Raw genomic sequence first — 22,158 nt, forward strand, 5'->3', positions numbered from 1 at the left:
TAATGAAGTGGAAATAGGTTGGTCACCGTAAATTGCATTCCATCACCTATTTTGCAGGGTAGAATAAACTTTCTGAAATACTGGGATATTCTTAGCAAATAAAAAATGCCAGAAGTATTTAAAAGGTTTCCTTGATCCGTATACTGTGGGGCACAAGAGAAGCACATTAACAACACCATAACATTTTAATGGCATGTAGTAAGTGGGTTCCTTTGCTAGAATATGTGTGTGTGCCCCAAAGAGAAGAATAGGTTACAAAGATGTATCTAAATATTCTTGATGCTAGAAAGTCAGTTAACAGCCACTCACGCTTACACAGTTAGTTATACTGGACATGAATGAGAACATTAATTAAAGTTTTTTAAATATCAGACTCTTTAAAAAATAACATTTGAAATCTTAACTGAATGTATTATACAATGCAATGGTTCACTTATTAATTCAGTACATATTTATTTTCTTGTAAGAACTTAAAATGAGCACATTAGTAGTTCTCATTTTCTTAGAGTTTATAAGATATTTGTAACTATCAATATAAACAACAACCAGTGCTTCTTGCCTTAACAAGAAGACTGGAAATATTGGAACAATACTTAATAAATGCTAAAATCATGTTTATATGCATAATATATGTGTCTGTGCATGTATTCTTATAACTTGGAAGACAAGATACAATTTCTAGTAAGTTATCGTTTTAAAGAAACAATGTACATAGGTTAAGGTATAATTATCATTATCATTATAAATTTTCCCAGTGAGAGAGGAGCCAAAACAATACTTTCATATCTTGTCTTGAATATATCTGTCCTTTCCATCTCTAAATAGAAAGAAAGCGATCTAGACAAAAGTTGGTTCCTAGTTTCTGAGGATCTTGGACCTGGGTCCGCTTGTTTTGGGCTCCAGTGCCTTCAGCACCAAGGTGTTCTGTTATAACTGCATAGTTCAGAGGGAAGAAGGGACTTCAGCTCAGTCATATGATCATCCTGGAGTCTGCATTTCCTGACTGGACTTCTCCTGGGGTTAAACTAAACACACAGGTGCCTGAATACTTCCTTGCATTGAGTGACACACCGCTACCAAGCTATAATACTGTAGGTGGAGATAATTTTCTTGCTAGACTAGATTTCTTTGAGCAGCAATGATCAGTTGTTGGAAGGAGAAAAGGATGTTACAGGGAAGAATATGCATCACAGGATTTGACAATGCTTGCGCGCTGGACAGATAATCTTGCATGGAAAATTTCAGGCACGCTAAATTAGGGAAAATGACTATACTTGAGAAAATACATCCTCCTCAAAGTGTCATTTGACTCTGGGGCTTTTATTATAGAATGTATTCTTGCTTGAACAATCAAACAAAGTAAATTTAAAAATGTAATCATAACCCCTCCCCTCAAAATCTGATATTTATCCAGTAAAAAGTTTACAGTTGTCTAAAATCTTAGGTGTTATAAAATTTCTAACCTAGGTAGTTGTTTAAAAGCTTAAATTTGCCTTTTGTATGTCTTCCCCAAACAATAAATAGAGTTTATCTGAGAAGACTGGGAACTGGCGGTGTCTGTTACCTTATAAATAAGAGAACTGTGCAGTGCTGCAGAACAGATCTTAAGTGCTTCTGGTTTACAAAGCCCCTCTGAATCATTCAATTGTCATGGTTACCACGTTTTTGTGTGGATGTAGACTTACAGCTTGCAGGTTTGCTGGAGGGCATGCATCATTTTGGGGGAAAAAAATCAACATCCCTGCCATCATCAGTTAGAACATCTTTGAACGAAGCCCGTTTGTCGCTAAAACTGTGAAGAGCAGAGAAACTGGTGATAATTGGGCTTGGCTACATTTTCAGACAACAATCTTGAAATTTTTCTCAGGGACCATGGAAATAAGTAAGAAGGCCAAAACCTAGATACCTTAATAAGTGCAAGCTGAAAAGAGCTCATATAAATGTTTATGCAGAATACTCTTCCAAATGAGATGTATTGTTTTTAAAATGCCTACATCTTTAGGACTTTGGGGAATACCTAAGAATATACATGATTCCTCCACTTCTGAGTGAGAAGTCCATAGTAATATAAGAAGAGTGAAAATGAGACGAAGCAAATGGCATGGGTGGGCGTGAGATTTCATTTCCAGCCCAGAGGGCAGCATCTGAGAAAGTGACCTTGAGTTTAATGCCCCGTTCTTTGTATTTGCTGTGTCATTGGCCAGCTTGTGTCTGAACCAAATGTCTGGGGCCTGAGTAGCCAGCCAGTGAGAGGGGAAAGGAGGAACTCCAGAGAAGAGAGAAGTGATTATTCTGCGAACAAGATGAGCCTCCGAGACTTGACTCTGCCAGGGGGTGTGACAGCATGGATGTGCCTTCCCACAGAAGATCATCATTAGTGACTCTGGTGCCACTGCCAACGTGGCGAGGACTTGGACTTGAATTTGCTAAAACAGCAGTGGGCAGAGAGCATGCGGCCGGGAAGGATGCCAGCAAGGACCTCGCCATTGGAATCAGAGCTCCAGAATTCCTACAGGCTTGAACTGAGGAGGAGAAAAACTTCAGAAAAAAATCTAATTATTAAATAAACAAAAAGTGATTAAAATATATATATATCAGAAGTCCTAGAACATCAGTAATCTGACAATTATCGTGTTCTAGACATGCACTTTCACTCTAACACGTTATCTTGTTTTATTGTCCGATGGCAGCTGTCTTTGTTCAAGTTTAGATCATTAGTTTAGGTTTTCTAATTCCTTTCTCTAGAATGTGAGCTTCATGAGAGTCAAGAACTCATCTTACACCTGCAACACCTAGAATGATACCTGACACCTATTAGACCATAGTAGAAATTTCTTGGGTGGGTAGATAGATGAAGTACATTGTGAGCTAAACAATAAAAACTGAACAGTAGTGTGCCAAGTAAAATCTGGGATGGGAAGGGCAAATTGAAGAAAAGAAATAAGATAGATCTAATTCGACCCCATCACCTCAGGAGACCCATTGCTGATGGTCGGAAATCAATCCAGCTCATCCTAAAGCAAATGTGCACTTGGGACACTGGATTTTTTAAAGTAGATTTTCCCTTCTATGATGGAATAGGAACTTCGGGAAGTCCCATTCAGAGTGTGATGGAAGGAAGCTTGACCTAGATTGGTTTTCAACTTGAAATGGACCTGTCACTGTCCTGGAGCACAGGCAGGGAGGAAGAATGCTTAGAAGAGATAAAGAAATCTCCATCTCTCCCAAATCATGACGGTGCCATCAACTGGTTCACTGACTTCACAGTTTGACTTGAAGGTCTCTCCTCTTCTGCAAAGAGAAACTGCCATATGGCCAACATCGGGGTCGTTCCATGTACACAACAATTTAATGTGCCTGGTTCATGATGCTCCCAGCTCCCGGCTGGGAGACTAAAGCAGCCTTCAGCTCCTCTCAGTGAGAAAGCTGCCGCTCGATGTATTCTGTGAACTGGATTCTGCACAAGCCAAGGGAAGGGACTGGCAGAGTTGGGAAACACAGTTGGATTTGTTAAAACAAGCATTTGAGTGCACAGATGCTAAGTCTCATTGGAGCCGGGCTTTGGATCACTTTGCTTGTGCTTAGCTATCAACTGAATATATTTTTGTTGCAGTTGCTTTTAATTTTCATCTTTACAGCCATGTAATTGAATGCAGTCTTCTACCTCTAAGACCTTTCAGAAATGTTTTTTGGGAAAGAAAAGGCATACAGTGGATTGAAATAGACTCAGCCCAATGCGAGATCTGTCAGGGTGGGCTAGCAGAACAGGGTGACCTTACGCAGCCTGAGGCTCAGGAGATGGCTCTACGGCCAACTAGTTATTTAGCTTGAAGTAAGTTAATTGAATTCTTTTAACCGAATGCAGTCATTTATATATAGTAAAAGAAAAAGGATAATACAGTGTGTCCGTAAAGTCATGGTGCACTTTTGACTGGTCACAGGAAAGCAACAAAAGACGATAGAAATATGAAATCTGCACCAAATAAAAGGAAAACTCTCCCAGTTTCATACCTATTCAGTGCAGTTCGATGTGGGCTCATGCAGATTTTTTTAGGGCTCCTTAGGTAGCTATCCCGTATAGCCTCTACAGACTCATCACTGACTGATGGACTACCAGAACAGGGGTTCTCCACCAAACTGCTGGTTTCCTTCAACTGCTTATCCCACTGAGTAATGTTATTCCTATGTGGTGGCGCTTCGTTATAAACGCGCCAATATTCACATTGCACTTTGGTCATGGGTTCGAATTTAGCGAGCCACAGAACACACAGAACTTTCCTCTGTACCATCCACATCTCGACTGGCAGGCCTGTGGGATGCTCCACTGTATACATGGTGTTACGTCATCATCTGTGCATGCGCACATGCTGCCACATCATCCTACAGAAACTGGGAGGGTTTTCCTTTTATTTGCTGCAGATATTACATTTCTATCATCTTTTGTTGCTTTCCTATGACCGGTCAAAAGTGCACCATGACTTTACGGACACACTGTATTCACCTTGTAGGGCAGCTGCAAGGGTTAAATGATTGTGTGTGTGTGTGTGTGTGTGTGTGTGTGTGTGTGTGTGTGTGTGTGTGTGTGTGATGCCAAACACGTTTTTGCAAAGTGGATGCAGACACATAATCAAGTATTCACTAGCTGTCAGCATATTCATATATTGAATATATCAATGTAGCCATTTAGTAAGTATACAATATATTACCATAGGGTGCTATGCTCAGAGCAACCAGCCTGTCATATAACATCCTCCCCTTCTTTTAAGGTCTAGGATGACTCTGAAAAATATTATTTCCCAGTGAAATTTTCTAGATAGATTCCATGGTCAAAGCTGACAGCTGGTAATATTTTCACATGTGACAAAAAACTCTGCACACTTCTCCTTAACTTGTCTGCTTTGAACTGCTTGTTCAATGTGTATACCTCCAGCAAGACTGTGCAGACCCTCTGGGCTGGCCCATGGACTCCTTCCTCTCTCTGATAGCATTCTCAGCCTTTCCCTGTCTTGTTATTAAGTATACTACAATTAAATTGTCTGTGCTTGCCTACTGGACTGAATCTTTTTAAACTCTGCAGTTCTAGTCCTTAGCTCAGGGCCAAATAGGTCTCCTATAACATGTGTCAAATAACCACACACTTGCATCCATGCATATTAACAAAATGTCCTGTTTCACATTCATGTGTGCTTCCCCATTCCATGTCAGTATCTTCCTAATTGATCTATTGACATAAAGTTATTTTTGACCTATTATATACTAGTTATTCACATTATGTATTGAGTGACTTACAATGAATATGGTTATCAACTAAATATTAACAATTTGTGCTTTGATTATTGCTTATTAGTGACCAAGCTTTATTGAGACTTTGTATACCAGTCACTATGTCCTAGAATCAGTATGTCTTCAAGAAAGTCAACATGTAGAAAGAAAGTCAAGTAGGCATGTAGATCATGACAACTCAGTGCATTAAGTCACCCCATTAAATTTAATTTTCTAATTAAAATTACTTCTTTAAAAAAGAGTAGAAGATAAAATCACAACCTAAGATGTAGGAATATGTCAGAAAGAATCCTAGCCCGAGGCCTGACAGCTGACTAGGAAGTGGCGGAAGGGGGGATGTCTGGGTGTGTGCATGCCAGACGGACGGAGCAGTGGGTGGCAGGGCAGAGGGCAGAGCCAGCCCGTTGGTTCAAGGAAATGCACACGCAGCACTCAGAACATTCAGCTTGCAGAGCGGGAGACAAGTAAGAGCTGGCAGGAGCGCATCCAGATCTAGGTCTTTGCGAGAAACTAGGATTTCATCCTGCTGGTAATGGGAAAGAACAGAAGGTTTTTAAAATGAGGAATACAATGAGAAAATTTATGTTCAGGAGTAAGGATTCTCATAAAGGAAGGCATCTGTGTAAACCCATAGGTAGGAGAGTCTTAAAATAAGCCAGGTAGGACGTGTGATGAGTTAAACTAATCCACAGCAAAGGATGAGAGAAGATACCAATGAACAGGAATCAATGGGACTTAACAGTCCAGCCATTCATGGGAGCAAGAGAAAGGGAGGGTCCTCTTTTGTTAAATGCAATGTCATTTTTCATGGCAGTGAATATAGATAGATAGTCACTGTATTTGCAAGGGTAAAGGTGAGACAAATAAGCAATGGATTGGGTGTCGTGCTTGCTAGACCCTACATTCTAAGAACGCAAGCCTGCCCGTGTCGTGGCGCAGTGAATAAGGTGTCAACCTGGAATGCCAAGGTTGCTGGTTTGAAACCCCAGGCTTGCCCGATCAAGGCACATATGAGAAGCAACTACAAATTGATCCTTCCTGCTCCTCCCTTCACCTTTCTCTCTCTCTCTCTACTCTCTCTAAAATGAATAAGTAAAATCTTTTTAACAAATAAGTATTCAAGGGTTATACACATCACATTTACAAGTATATCTGCCAGATTTTCAGTTACCTAATGCATATCTTTGTCCAATATCTGTTTGTTGCATTGATAAATGAGTTCCTATGAGACAGGCAGCTTGCAAATGTCCAGGGGCATCAATTCTCTGTTTGCTGTTCAGGGCCAGTGGTAATGTAATGAAGATTGACAGGACTCTGGTTCATAGTCAATTAGGAAAATTAATTTCCCTTCTGAAAGCTGCCACTAACACAAGAGCAGAAAAGATGATACAGCAGCCTCATTGACGGGAATTCTCTCAAAAGTTAAGGAGCACATCCCTGTTTCTATGACTTATTTAATCCTCGCCAACTTAGTCTACTACATCCCAGCCCGTCTGAGCCAGATCCTAGAGGGAATAAAATCTTATTGTCTTGAAATATCTACTACAAGTCGTGAACTGACTTTGCGTCTATGTATCTAGAAGGATATGCTGATGTACCATCCTTGTGAGAATTGAGTGAAAAATCACTGAAATTCAGATTCCATTTGTTCTGTGGTCCAGATGAGGAACCCTCACTGAGAAAAGCTTCTCTCATCCTCTCATATTAGAACAACCTACTTTGCATAAAAAGTATTCTGATCTATTAAGAGGGAAACCAAGAAACTTTCAAAGCTTCTGTCATTAGGGGTGGGTCCTATTCAACTTTCTTTCTACCTCTCACAAGTTTCTGACATTTCCAGATTTACAACACGACCTTCCGTCTATTAACTATTCTATGTATGACATTCTTGATGTTTCTGTTCTCAAAAAAGCCAAGTCTATACCTGAACTTCACAACATCCAGAATTCTTATGTCAAATTCTGAGGGTGTGTAAATATTACCGAAGAGAGAGGAAACGGCAGTCTATCCCTTTAAGCTCTCTAATACCCTAATTGTCAGTCAGGCTATAAAAACAAACACTATTGATAGAATACCTATAGTCTCTGCTGAGGTCAGGACATTTCACCCTGGACAGTGGAAAGATATACTCTGTCATTAAACCTTTATGCAGGAGAGCAAAGGAAGCTGAAGAGATGCACTTGACCTCAGTCAGAAGGACTTTGGCAGTGAGAACAAGGAGAACAAAGACAGACTCTTGGCCTTTCAACTCAGTGTCCAGCACTGTTGACCAGTTTGACATTTTAAGGTTAGACTAACTCAGTTGTCTGAGGCTCGGGAGAAACATATGAGCTCATGATGAAATGACAAATTATTCATAGTTATTCATGTTCTCCCCCATGTGTCATTATGGAAAGCTACTTTGATAGCTGCCTCTCTGAGCCCAGGAGTCAAGCTGGTTGGTGCAGGTCTGGGTTGAAGTTTTTATTGGTCATGATGGAATAAGTAATATAAGAACCGTGAAGTACGTTACCCTTAAACATGACTTTATTTAACTGATTGATCTTTATTCTGTGTGTTGTTGTTTTTTTAAATTACTCTTGCTATTTCTATGTTGATATATATTCTTTTTTTCTTTCATGCAATGATGGTGATGGTAGATGACTGATTTTTCTTATTCTTTTCACTTCAGTCTACTTCCAGGGGAAAAATGTACTAACCATTTCTCCTAATTAAACAAAACCTGGAATTGTTACTGGTCCATAATATCTAAATATAATCAAGTCACTACTTAATTTATTTATTCATATTCTTGCATCGACAGATGTGTATTGAACAACTACAAAGTGTCAGTGACTGCTGTTGGTGAAGGCAATACAGGGTGAGGAGAGAAGCAATAGTCTTCCCCCATGCAGCTCACATTCCAGCTGACAGAGACAGACAATAAACAAACACATAAATCTGTGAATAAGATAGTTCAGACGGCTGTAAGTACATTGAAAACCACGCAGCAGTTTCTGGGCACGAGTCTTGCTTGGCTGGGTGTGGCACCGGCCATGGGCCTTTTCTGACTGGGCACTCCCTTGCTCCGCGGAGAGAGTCGTCACCATGGCAGCATTGTGTTGTCAGGGATGTCACTCGTTATCATGGGGACATGTGAGAGAAATGTATTTTTTAATGTATGTGTAGGGAATAATAGAGATTATCCTGAGAAAGTTTTCTTGGTAATAGAAAATTGTTAGCAGAAACTATGTCCTCATGATTTCTAGAAGTGAAGGTTAGAGACACATTTATTGCCCCTTTCTTCCCTGCATTTTCCCCTTTATTATTTTCACAATGTGTTCTAGAAGTATACCACCTGTCCTTCCCACCATTGGTGCAATCAGATCCCATTTTGACTTTCCTCTTGTTCCTATGCAAGCTGTGATAATTAATGTGTAGGTATATAATGCATGTAGGTATCTTCTGCATGATTTGCATTGTAGATAGTGTTGCCATGTTGAAAAAAGATGCCTCTCTTGATGTTTAGGGGTTTTATTTACTTTGTATTTTGTCATCTGTGACCCCAATGCTGTTGAATTTTTTAGATAGATACATAGATGAATGGATGGACACAGACAGGCATAGATAGAGAGAGAGAAGAAAGTGAGAGAAAGAGATGATAGAAAATTTAAATAGACATTTCCACACCTTAAGCATGTCTAAGCAGGTCTTGATCACATAGTATACTGCTCACAAAAATTAGAGGATATTTCAAAATGAATATGAAGCGATAAAATATCGCCTAATTTTTGTGAGCAGTGTATATTTGACAGTACTTGTAAAGCATTTATACTCACAGTGAAAGACAGCTTTGGAATTACCAGAGGTGAAACCTAGCATGGTCAATTCTAAGCCTGGAAAACATTTTCAGTGTACAGTCTTGTATATATTTCCTCCTGAAAATACTGCTAAGAACTTCTGTTCATTCTAAGAGTATTTCCTGTTTCAACGGACCAATCACAGGGAGCAGCGATGCCGCAGAGACTTTTTTTTTTTTTTACAGAGACAGAGAGTCAGAGAGAGGGATAGACAGGGACAGACAGACAGGAACAGAGAAATGAGAAGCATCAATCATTAGTTTTTCATTGCGTGTTGCAACACCTTTAGCTGTTCATTGATTACTTTCTCATATGTACCTTGACCGTGGGCCTTCAGCAGACTGAGTAACCCCTTGCTCGAGCCAGCGACCTTGGGCTCAAGCCAGTGAGCTTTTTGCTCCAATCAGATGAGCCTGTGCTCAAGTTGGAGAGCTCAGGGTCTCGAACCTGAGTCCTCTGCATCCTAGTCTGACGCTCTATCCACTGCGCCACTGCCTGGTCAGGCCCACGGAGACTTTTTACAAACAGAATGTCCTTCTGCCACCCAGTCGGTTCATTTAGCTAGCAAGCTAAAATGTATGCCTTTCCAGGCGGATAATCTGGGGGGTTTTTTTGTTTGTTTGTTTTGGGGTTTTTTTTACAGAGACAGAGACAGAGTCAGAGAGAGGGACAGACAAACAGGAACTGAGAGAGATGAGAAGCATCAATCATCAGTTTTTTGTTGCGACACCTTAGTTGTTCATTCATTGCTTTCTCATATGTGCCTTGACCATGGGCCTTCACCAAACCAAATAACCCCTTGCCCAAGCCAGCGACCTTGGGTCCAAGCTGGTGAGCTTTGCTCAAACCAGATGAGCCTGCACTCAAGCTGGTGACCTTGGTCAGGATCTCGGACCTGGCTCCTCCACATCCCAGTCCAATGCTCAGGTATAGTCAACCTTTTTATAAAAACTGCCCACTTTTGCAGTGCTGGTCAACCTGGTCCTTACCGCCCACTAATGGGCTTTCCAGCTTTCATGGTGAGCCAATCGCAGCGCTGTTTGGTTGCTCCCCTACCACCCACTGCGCCACTGCCTGGTCAGGCACAGATAATCTGGTTGTAAAAAATCTGACATGATTATGAAATTGATTATGCAAGGCTAATGGCTGGCACTGGGCTAGGATGTGGTTATTATGGAAAAACACAGCCCTGAAGTAGCAAAGTGTGCTAAGTAACATACAGAAAGAGTATAGTGAATTGTGGCTTTGCAAAAGATGTTATTTCCCATCGTCTTTAGGAGATTTTTAGTAAAAATTCAGATCCTTTAGGAGGAAAAAAGGAGTATTTTATGCTTTCTGTCTGAATCTCAACATTATTTTTTTAATGCTTATTTTTTACTGAATTTATTAGGGTACAGGTGTAGGTGTACCGCTCAATAAAACATAATCTGCATACTGCATCAGGTGCCCATCACTCCGAGTAAAGTCTCTTTCCGTCCCCACTCTTTCCCCCTTGGTCTACCCCGCACCCCCTTTTCCCTCTGGCTATCACCACACTGTTGTGTGTGTCTACATATTATTTCCTTGCAGACCCCCAAGTGCAATTTTCACACACCATCAAAGAGCTCCACTTTAATCAAACGCTATCTGTTTTACACAGTTGGCACACTAAAATTACTAGTTATGAACACTAATATAATTTTTTTTTCTCTTGTATCTCAATGGCATGAACTCTTTAACACACCTTTCTTTTTTTTTTTTTTTTTTTGTATTTTTCCAAAGCTGGAAACGGGGAGGTAGTCAGACAGACTCCCGCATGCGCCCAACTGGGATCCACCCGGCACGCCCACCAGGGGGCGATGCTCTGCCCATCTTGGGGCATCACTCTGCCGCAATCAGAGCCATTCTAGTGCCTGGGGCAGAGGCCACAGAGCCATCCTCAGCGCCCGGGCAAACTTTGCTCCAGTGGAGCCTTGGCTGTGGGAGGGGAAGAGAGAGACAGAGAGGAAGGAGAGGGGGAGGGGTGGAGAAGCAGATGGGTGCTTCTCCTGTGTGCCCTGGCTGGGAAATGAACCCAGGACTCCTGCACGCCAGGCCGACGCTCTACCACTGAGCCAACCGGCCAGGGCCTTAATCCTCTTTAATTAAACGAGTAAACCAACTGGATTTTCTGACACTTGAATAAGAAAAAAATGGAAAAAATGGGTGGAGCTTTTAAAAGCATCCCTAATGTGTTTAAGTAGCTTTTTCTTATTAACAATGAAATTTGCATTTATTTTATGGTGTTCCAAGATTATCCAAGAAATGTTGCATAATTAAAACAAATGTTCCCGAATTTTAATTATAGATGCTTTGGTATCTAAAATATAATTTTAAGCTTCTATTGTAAAGATGATGTAGAAGTTGTACAAAGACACAAAGCAATAGTGTGTTTGCCACCTGGGATTTTTAGAGCAGGGTTTATGGAAATTTGGGACCAAAAATACGTCCTCATGAGCACTCCCGTCAGCCTGTCACTGTGGAGCTCCCAGTGTGAGGGTTTGCTTCTGGGATCTACTAGCTAGAGACCAGAGATGTGGCGACCCATTTTACAGTGCACAGGACGCCAAAAAATTATCTGGCTGAAAATGTCAATAGGGGTGAGGCTGAGAAACCTTGGTATAGAGCAGGGGTCCACAAACTACGGCCCGCGGGCCACATGCGGCCCCCTGAGGCCATTTATCCGGCCCTCGCTGCACACCCGGAAGGGGCACCTCTTTCATTGGTGGACAGTGAGAGGAGCATAGTTCCCATTGAAATACTGGTCAGTTTGTTGATTTAAGTTTACTTGTTCTCTATTTTAAATATTGTATTCATTCCCATTTTGTTTTTTTACTTTAAAATAAGATATGTGTAGTGTGCATAGGAATTTATTCATAGTTTTTTTATAGTCCGGCCCTCCAATAGTCTGAGGGACAGTGAACTGGCCCCCTGTGTAAAAAGTTTGGGGACCCCTGGTCTAGAGAGTCTCATTTGGTTTTATATATTGGAACACAAACCCAGCAATTAATACAAATCAGGTAACATGAAGAATGGTCTTTGTTGCAGTTGTTTTTTTCCCGAGATTCTTTTCAGCTTTTTCTTCTCACTTTTCCTATGAAATTTCAACTGCCATTTATCTTTCTGTTAAGAAATTTCTGATGAAGGTGATATTGATGGTGAAAAAACAGTAAACAAAGAAATATCTTGATAAATCAATATTCTAGGACTCAAGGTATTTCATCTTTATGTTACTGGTGCTCAACAACAATAAATCCTTTCTTGGTTTCAATTAATATTCTTTTAAAAGAGATTAATATTGTTTCTTTTTAAATACACAAATATATTTGTCTTGGTATGGTGTTATAATGGATTTTATATCTTTCACCTTTTAAAATATTTATAACTATTTTAAATGTTACAGGTTCTAGGAGATATTTTTGTTTAAGCTTCTCTGGGAAGGGGCAGGTATTGGGCCATATCCTGTAAATTGCCTTCTTACAAAATGTGTTCCTACTTAGAGATTTTGTGCACTGACTGGATGTTTAATAATGTTGATAAATTATTGTTGATTTTTAAGTGTGATAATGATTTTATGGTGGTTTTTATTTTAGGAACATTATTTATTTTTTTAGTGCTACATACTAAAATTTTATAGTTGATGACTATATCTGTGATTGACTTCAAAATAAGAAAGGAGAGGAGAAATACAGAATGAGGCAAAAGTAGGTTTCCAGTTGTTCATAGAGAAAAAAGTGCAATAATTAATAAATAGTTATAAACTGTTTCATGTACTCACAACAGTAAACCTACCTCCTCCCACCCTGCAAGTAAGGTGTCAATAAAGCAAATTGAGCTATGAGTTGATCATTGCTTAAGCTGGTCAAAGAACACAGAAGGGTTTGTTTTACTATTATATTACATTATTCTATACATTTATTAGACTATGATATTATACATTTTATTAGGATTCCAATTATATATAATAACACTATTTTGCTTTTTTAATATATTTAAAATATTCCAAAATAAAGACATTATCAAAAATAGAAAAAAAGGAACATTTTTGTAACTTTAATCTTTTTTTTTCCTTCATTTCCAAGTGAGAGGAGGGGAGACAGAGAGATAGACTCCCGCATGCACCCTGACTGGAATCTACACAGCAACCCGTCTGGGGCCAATGCTCTGCCCAGCTGGGGCTATACTCCAAAGCAAGCTATTTTAGTGCCTGAGGCAGAGGTTCTGTAGAACCACTCTCAGTGCCTGGGGCCAATGTGCTCAAACCAGTTGAGCCAAGGCTGCAGGAGGGAAGAGAGAGGGATGAAGAGAGCACGAAAGGGGAGCAGTGGAGAAGCAGCAGATAGTCGCTTCTTCTGTGTGCCCTAACCGAGAATTGAACCCGGGACACCCATATGCTGGGCCCATACTCTGCCACTGAGCCAACTGGCCAGGGCCAACTTTAATCTTTTTAGATGTGTCATCATATCCCACTATCTCCACAAGCCTGAGAAGAAAATGCTGATTGACCTTGTGTCTGGGTAGCTGAAGCTGCCCTTGAACATGGTTTGGAAAAGATGGAATCACAAGTCAGTTATGCTTAAGAAAAGGAAGATCTCTTTACTGTAGGGTGAGCGCCAGACCACCTCTGGTGGGAGAATTTCTAGGTGCTCATTCATCAGACTGACCACGTAGGTCAGGGTGGAAATTTTTTAAATGTAACATGAATAAACAGTTGGGGTGTTTGACCCAATTCTTTATTTCACTCTGCTTAAGAATCATAAGCAAAAACATGTTTTATATGTCTGCTGATTTCTGTTCTTTTCAGATTTTGTTATTTGACTAAGTCAAGATACAATAAAAGACATCTTTGTGGAAGGGGAGAAAAAGCTGTTTATCTCAGGGGTTTCTAATCTTTTTCTGCAAAGGACCAGACAGTAAATATTTTAGACTATGTGGGCCATGTATGGTCTCTAGTACACATGTCTTTTTATTTTTATTTTTTAGAAACCTTTAGAAATGGGGAAACGATTCTTAACTCAGTACAAAAGCAATAAAAAAAAATGTGATAGTTGAATTTGGTAGGGCTCTTGCCATAAACTCTTATTTCAAAATTAGCTTTTCTTCCAAGTTAGTTCATTCTCAATAACATAATACAAGCAAAAACATTCCATGAAAGATATTTTACCTATATATCTCTTCATACTTTTTACCTCTGTTAGATAAACATTCTACTTACTAAACTGATTATTGATGTGGGTTATTTTTTATCAATACATACTCAAACCTATACCAACTTTTTAATTCAGAACTTCAGTAATATGTTTACAGTTGTAATCATTGCCTTGAATTTGCTCATTGGTTGTCATATAAAAGGATATTTCTTGGAGTAGGAAGAAAAATCAACAGATATTTAACTGCGGTAGGATACTTTGTGAATGTATATGCTCTCTTGGTGGGGGACTTGCTTTGTGTGGCTAGTGCATTTCAGCTGTGAACTTGCACAAAGACAGACTTCCCACTGACCTCTCTACTAGTGTCGTGGATTACTCAGGAGTAGAAAATGAAAACTCCATGGGAAGGAGATTAGTTTTTACCTCCTTTAAGGCCTCTCTGTGGCTGCTCAGGTACTTATTACACTTGCAGATTGTATTGTAATATCTGAAGATGGGGGAAACAAAAAGAAAAGAAAGGAAAAGAAAAGGAAAGGAAAAGAAAAGGCAGAGGCTTTTAACAAAATGGACTAGAAAGAACACTCAGTACAAGATGTGTGTCGAGTACTTTCGGGCTGAATGGCACATATTCGTGCTCGGCTAGCTGAAGGATGAACTCTGTGCTAAGGGAGCACACAGCCCAGCACCTCGGGGGAGTCCAAGGCTAGTGTGACAAGCCAGAATGCCCCTTTGGAGACCCAGGTGATTCCAGTGCCCCGAGTGCCATGTTAGAGACGCACCATAACCTATGCACCCTCTGACTTTTTCGTGTTCATTCCTTACAGTCAGTCTCCCCATAAGAAGGCATACATACATAAGCCTTGGAGTCACAAGCCAATATAAAGCATCCCCATTGGGAAGAGTTCTGAGCCAGGCTATTGTATGGGTGGCTGGCCAGGTTATAGATGACTGCTTTGAGGTAGGCATTCATCTGAGTAGAACCAGTTATTGCAGACATTCAAAGTCATGGGATAAAACTTACCAACTGGTACACACAAAAAATGTACTGTTTCTAACCAGTTTTATAGAAAGGAGCTACTGGCTAATGTCAGGAAGAGTTTGATGAAATGAGATTTTTCTCTTTAAAGGCCAAAGCTTTGCTTGATGTTTTTTCAATAGCAACCTTTTATCTGGTCTTCAGCCACAGGGCAGACGCCTGCCAGTGATTTTCTTTTATGTCTATGTTCACAAACATAGATGCCTCCTCACCTTTCAAGTTCTTTGGAAGCTTTGTTTCACAGCGATTCTTGGAGGAGAACATTTCTGTTCTGGGTGCTGCAGCTTTATATTGGGAACCTCCCCATCACCTCATGCCCCAAATTATTACTAAAATGTCTTTACCAATTTTCATTTCAGCTGCTAAGAATGTCCCCCTCAGTCCATTTATACTATGAACTCTAGAGTCCTATTCCTGAGTTGTAAAACCAAAATTTTGAAGAAAAACAAATTTACCTTCTGGCAGAAGAGATTGAGAGCCTGTCCCATCCATGGCCGGACAGTTTCAGGGCTAGAACTCCCCACTGGGTTCCACGTGACCTTCTCTTCAGAGACAGTACTTTACATGCAAGTACCTTCCTTGAGAGCCCTGCAGGAACATCGTAGATCAGACTAAACCTCTCCTTGGAGGGATATTCCCCATGCCTACTCAAACTGCTGTGACCCTGAGGCCGCTGTCCTTACAATTCCCTGAAAACCCCTTCCTAGACTCTTCTCCGGAACCTGTGCTCAGGATGCTATTTCCCACTGAGGCCCTCCTTCCTCCTGCCCTTCCTTCTTTCCTCTCCACCCTCAGGGGCTACACCATGCAATTTCTGCACTTACCCCAGTGCCTGACCAAGGCAGGCCCTTCGTGCCATCAAGTGGGGGCAGAAATGGACTACAATGACTGCTATGTTAGCTGGATTTTTATATTTATATAAATACTAATGTCACTAGCAGACAGTTTAGTTTTGAAATTATTCTTGTGTGTGTGTGTGTGTGTGTGTGTGTGTGTGTGTGTGTGTGTATAAAACGCTTGAATTTTCAATACATTATAAATGCTTCGAGGCAGGATCAGTGTTTTTATTTATTTTGTGTTTCCACATTTTCTTCCAAGGTGCTGGTTACAAGAAAATCATTGGTTAACTTTAGTTCATACTGTCACTTCATGCCCTTGTCTTCCCACCACCTTCTTCTGCTTTCTCTTAAACAAGGAGCCTGGTGAAGACAGGTGTCTGGCAGGGACCAGATTTCATTTTCGAAGAAACCTGTCATTGGCATCACCTAAGACCTAGCTAGAAACGCACTCTCAGACCCCATTCCCATTCCAGACTAACTAACTCCTTATCTGTTTGTTTATTTCCAGCAAGATAAGGTGATTCCTATGCATAGTGAAGTGTGAGAAACTCTGCCCTAGAAACCCAGTCTGAATCAGTTGATCGGTGCCAGAGGAAAATTTGGGAGACAATTTTTGTTTCTGTCATAGACTCACTTCAGAAATATTTACTGAATATATTTTCTATTTAAACTATTATTTCTTCTGTACTTTTTTTTTTTCATTTTGGGTAAGCATATAAACCACATAGGAAAACAAAGCTGTCAAGATATTACTTCCCCAAAAAAACAACCCACACTGAGGTATCTAAGAGCTAAGATCATTTGATGAATTTTTAAAAAGCTGACTGCTTTTGAAAGGCATTTATAATTCAAGGTATTTGATTAACTTTTAAAGAGTTGAGTGTTGGCAGATTTAAAATCAAAAGGGAAAGTTTGTTGTGGTTTGGTGGATTTTTAAAGATAAATAGAGGCAGGGAAATCATGATCTCCCCTTTCTTAGCTTTGATATTTTTGTGTGATTTTTTTGTTTCAATCACATAACAAGTTCCCTTTAATTTTCTCTTTATCACATGACCAACATGAGGCGAGCGATTATTGTTTTCTACCTATTCAATAGATATTCTGAGAATTACTGGGATAGTTCATTGAGTATTATAACTTGCCAAGGACAAGTAGCATAAATACACAGTAGATAATGGTTTATAAATGGCATTGTGTAGAGCTGATTGTATGTACACTTTAGACAGTTGAAGAAGTCACAATGGAATTCTCAGACACAGACTTCCTAGGACTGAGAAGGGAAGAGAAGTTAAGGAGGAGAAAGTGTAAACCTTAAGGGGAACATTTACAGATCTAACAATTTAAACAGGCATGTCATAAAGATGTTTATAATTTATAAAAGACAAAAGATAAGAGTAACATAACTTTTGGTGGACAGGGCAAGAGCGCCTCAAAAAGATAAGGCTTTATGGAGTGTCGTGTTCAAATGTGAGCACCTCATTGTATGAAGAACATTTACATTCTGGTCTAAGGCATTCTGCTTTTCGCTTGTTGATTCATTCATTCCTTATTTCTTGAACCAAGTGACATTATGTGACAATCTATGGTAAGTGTTAGACATTGCAACTGTAATTGTTGTACTTTTCATTAAAAACCTTACAGTTGAGTGTAGAGAAATATTATATAAACAAGTAATTGCAGCAGTGTGCCATAAGGGCTGAGATGCAAGGTGATCAAGATAGACAGGAAGCACAAAGTTGAATTCTCCTTGAGGTGCTTCAGAGAGTGTCCCTGGGTGTGAAACCATTGTACCTGAGACAAGTCTAAGGAATTGATATGGTTACTTTATGGCCAAACTGTTCATGAGAGGGCAGAGGGTGGGGGAAATTATATATATTTCATAAGTTCAAAGAGTTACTTGATATTATATAAAGCATAACTTTCTCTTAATTCTAGCAGGTAGAGCCAGAAGCACTCACAGAATACAAAAAGGGATGATGGAAGGGGACTCTTGTTTTAGGAACACTTGTACTGTGTTTGGCTTGCACTGGGCACATTATAGGTATTACTTTAGTTCATCCTCATTGCGACTTTGCCAATGCATAACCTGTCTGAGGTACCACTACTGGGTCAATGCTCAGGGCCCCAAGTAATCACCTTAATCCTCCATGTGAAGACAGATGAATTGACCAAACATAGATGAAGAGTTAATTTGTGTTTGACAAAGCAGTGACTTTAGATGTCCTTAAACAGGTGGGCTTTAGTTCAGGACAGTAATAATTGTGCAAATATGACTATGTCTAAAGAAATTGAAATGATCAGTTATACCTTTAGAATAAAAAAGCAAAATTGCTATTATTTATTAGAATATGTATAATATAAATATATAATTGATGTATACATAATTATTCCTCTATATCTATATTTGAAAATATGCTATATCCAATCTTTTTCAAAAATTACAAAAATAGTAAATATTTTAAAATACATCAAATACGGTAAAACCTATATTTACTTTAGAATATTTTAGATTCTGATTCAAATCTATTTGACACTTAAAATGTTTCTACCGGCTAAGCCACATGTTACTACCTCCTGATGCCGTAAGAGATGCTATTTTACTAGTTCACTAGAATAAATATGGAAATATTACAAATACAAATATAAAAAGGAAACCAAAAAGTGATATTTCTGCTTGCATATTATTATGAGAGACTGGCTTAGAAACCTAGGTAATTTATAGGAAATTAGTATTTCAATATATAAGAAAGAAGTACTTTTATTTCATGATATCAGGTACAAAAGAAAGAAGCCACTTTGCCTTGGTTACTTTATAAGGGGAAGTCAAGTACAAATTTTCCCATAAATTCTAGAAACTCAGGTTAAACACATCACCTTACATATTTCTGCCATAAATTCATGATTCACTCTGTGTTACTGCAATGTCAACCTCTGTTTTTGAGGTCCAGGAAATATCACTGCAAAATTCTTAAGGCTATTTGCCCTGCCTTATTAAATGATGATTCATGTAGGTGATAGTAATCTTGGGAGGCATGAAATGTTTACAATCACGGTTAACTAATGTCAACAAAACTAGCATTGGGTCGTTCATATATCTCATACACTAAGGTTCATTAAAAGTATATATGTAGTGTGTTAACCTAAATTTAATCTCCCTGGACATATTTTGTGATGTTCAGATTAGAAACAGATTTCTCTTGTGCCTGCCATGAGGTACGTTACTGTCCCTTTCCTCCTGGGTAAGTGCAGTACCTACCTTGTAAAGAAAGTAACTTATCTTGCAAAGAAATACAGCAGAATCCTACAGAATGAAAATTTGTATGCCCAATCCTCATTTCTTTTGCATGTGATTATTATAATTTACAAATTTGTATCCAGATAAAGGAGGCTAGTCCTAAGTAAATTTGTACAAAGAATCTTAGAGCAGTGACTGCACCTCTAGGAAATTCTTAGCTGAGTTCTCAGACAGGAAACAAACAAGAAAAAAACAAATAATAAAACAACCAACAGAATCTAGAAAATATACCAGAAAACTTTTTTAAAAATTTAAATCTGTAAGCTGTACTCTGCTGGTACTTTGGGAGTTCAATTTTATTTATTTTATATTTTATTTTACTTGTTTTTGTGAGCAATCTGAGCACCTAAAAGAAGGTTAATTTTCTAGCTGGTGAGTAAGGACACAATTACTATACATTAAAGAAACAGTACCAACCTTCTAGACACTTTCTTCATTATAGACATTGCACGGAAACCTCAAAGACATGCTTAAAGAAGGTATATAAAGCATTTGGCAGTTTTATTACAAAGAAGAAATACTTAGAAGAGGAACCAATATTGTATGATCTAACGCTTGAGATTAGCACTTACTGTGGGCCTTGGGTTTGTCCGATATTATGGATATATTCATAAGCGTTCAAAAAAATTATCTGAGCTCAAAACTCAAAGTAGCAGGAATATAATAACATTACTGTATGGTTTCTATCTTTAAAATGTCTTAAACCAGCAGAGTACAAGGTCAATATTTAAGCAGGGTACAAGGTCAATATTTAGCAAACGATTAGAAAATCTAGTACAAGAAAGTAAAATTAAAAAATAGTGACAAACTAATTTATACATAATTTCTAAGGGACCTATAAGGTAGTACAAGATGACTAAGTTGATTTTTCTCTCTTTGCCCCTTATCCAAACACACACAAACACACACATCAATGTACAAACATGCAGAGTAAATACACAAAAATTCACTCACTCCGTAACACCTAACACAGGACTCTTTACTCAGTAAGTGGATCTCCAAAATATCGAGAGAAAATTCTCAGGAAAACACCTGACCATTCATATGGAATCTGGAAATTCAACTCATGATATCTAAGACTCTTTTATGATCAGAAAGTTTACTTCTTTTTATTTCCAAATATGTGGCATTTCTTAATAATTCTGTTCTTTTTGGTGGAAACAAAGACTATGGAGGCTTTAAAGCAAGAAGGGTCTGTTGAAAGTGATTTTCACTGTTTATTGAATAGACTGTCTTTATCCCATTGAATATTCTTGCTTCTGTTGTCAAATATTAATTCACCATATAGGTGTGGGTGAAACCTGTATAATTGAGTTAACCTTTGTCACCCCAATAAATTCAATTAAAAATAACTAAATACAGTGGTTTTTACAGTGACCAGGAACTATTTCTGTTCTCATGAACATACCTTCCTTTGTTCGGTTTCTCACTAAGGAATTGCCAAGAAGATGCTGAGAGATAATGGTTGAAGAGGTTTGTGTGTACAACCTTTCGTGACTTCTGAGAGGACTTTGTTAGTGTAAGCCTATATTGAGCCTTTAGTATTTCCGTAGGTGATTGAAATTCATTTTAGTGAATGTGTTGCTATCTGGTTGAATGATTTCAATTTAGATTGATTATTTTGAAGTCAAAATTTTAAATCCTTTCTAATTTTTTTTTTAAAAAGTCAAAGTCTACAGGAATTTAATTAATAAATTTTGGAAAATTAAATTATTGCTAATAAATTTTGGAAAATAAGTTATTCGCTAGCTAAATTTATTTTAGCTAGCAAATAAGGAAATCCAAATCTGCAAAGGTTTGCTTACCATGTGTTAGGAATCTAAGTCTCAATGAAGGATTCTACTTAGAAGTTTATTAGATAGAAAGCTCCTCTGTGCCTATGGAATAAAACTTTTATACTGATCTTATAGGGAACATATGAGCTACATAAGGCACTTGTAATGCATTCATCCAATTTAGTTTTGCTTCATCATAGGACTTTCTAAGCCAGTATTTGGGCTCACTTGGGTTTCTGTTTATGTGATACCATTTGCTTTCTGGTTTCCAGAATTCATAAAAACTTCTATCTCAGCACAGTTTCTTCCTGTTTTCAGCTTTATTGTGAATTTATTATTCCCTTTCTAGATTTTTTGTTGTTGTTATTTTCAAGGGGAATGGAATGTAGGCCTGAGGGGGATAGATAAATATGTCTCAGCCTTGCCTTTGAACTAAAAGCTTCAATTGTTTAAAAAAAGAAGAGTATTTTTAGATGGAGAATTGGCAATTGGATACTTTTACTTGGCAAAAGGAATCAGGTGATAAAATAGAAAATGCCACTAACCATTGTTTCTCACACCACAAGACTTGATTTTTAATTTTGGGAGCCCTTAATGGCCTTTACAAGAAAATTACCAAACAAATCTCCCTTGTTTTTATAGAGATTTGCCTGCTGACCAAGGGACGCCGCACCGCCAGTGTCCGAGCTGATACATATTGTCGTCTTTATTCACTTTCTGTGGATAATTTCAATGAGGTCCTGGAGGAGTATCCAATGATGAGAAGAGCCTTTGAGACGGTTGCCATTGACCGACTAGATCGGATAGGTACTCTCTTTGGTTTTCTGTCTTCTTTGCATACCGTTTAGTTTCAACTAGTCGACCACTATATATATTTGCAGTCTTCAATTCCAGGTGTTCGTTCATAGGTTGCTTGTTAATTA

General features: G+C 38.7%; 1 protein-coding gene across 2 annotated transcripts in view; it reads left to right on the plus strand.

The window, feature by feature from the left end:
- The window catches only part of HCN1 (hyperpolarization activated cyclic nucleotide gated potassium channel 1), a 338,266-nt gene that overhangs the window by 309,669 nt on the left and 6,439 nt on the right, over positions 1-22,158 (plus strand). For both annotated transcript variants that reach the window (XM_066377963.1, XM_066377973.1), the window contains exon 7: positions 21,878-22,042. In XM_066377963.1, coding sequence (XP_066234060.1) covers positions 21,878-22,042 — 165 coding nt within the window. The remainder of the gene's footprint in view (positions 1-21,877; positions 22,043-22,158) is intronic.

The sequence above is a fragment of the Saccopteryx leptura genome, chromosome 1, assembly GCF_036850995.1.
Source record: "Saccopteryx leptura isolate mSacLep1 chromosome 1, mSacLep1_pri_phased_curated, whole genome shotgun sequence".
Classification (NCBI taxonomy): Eukaryota; Metazoa; Chordata; class Mammalia; order Chiroptera; family Emballonuridae; genus Saccopteryx; species Saccopteryx leptura.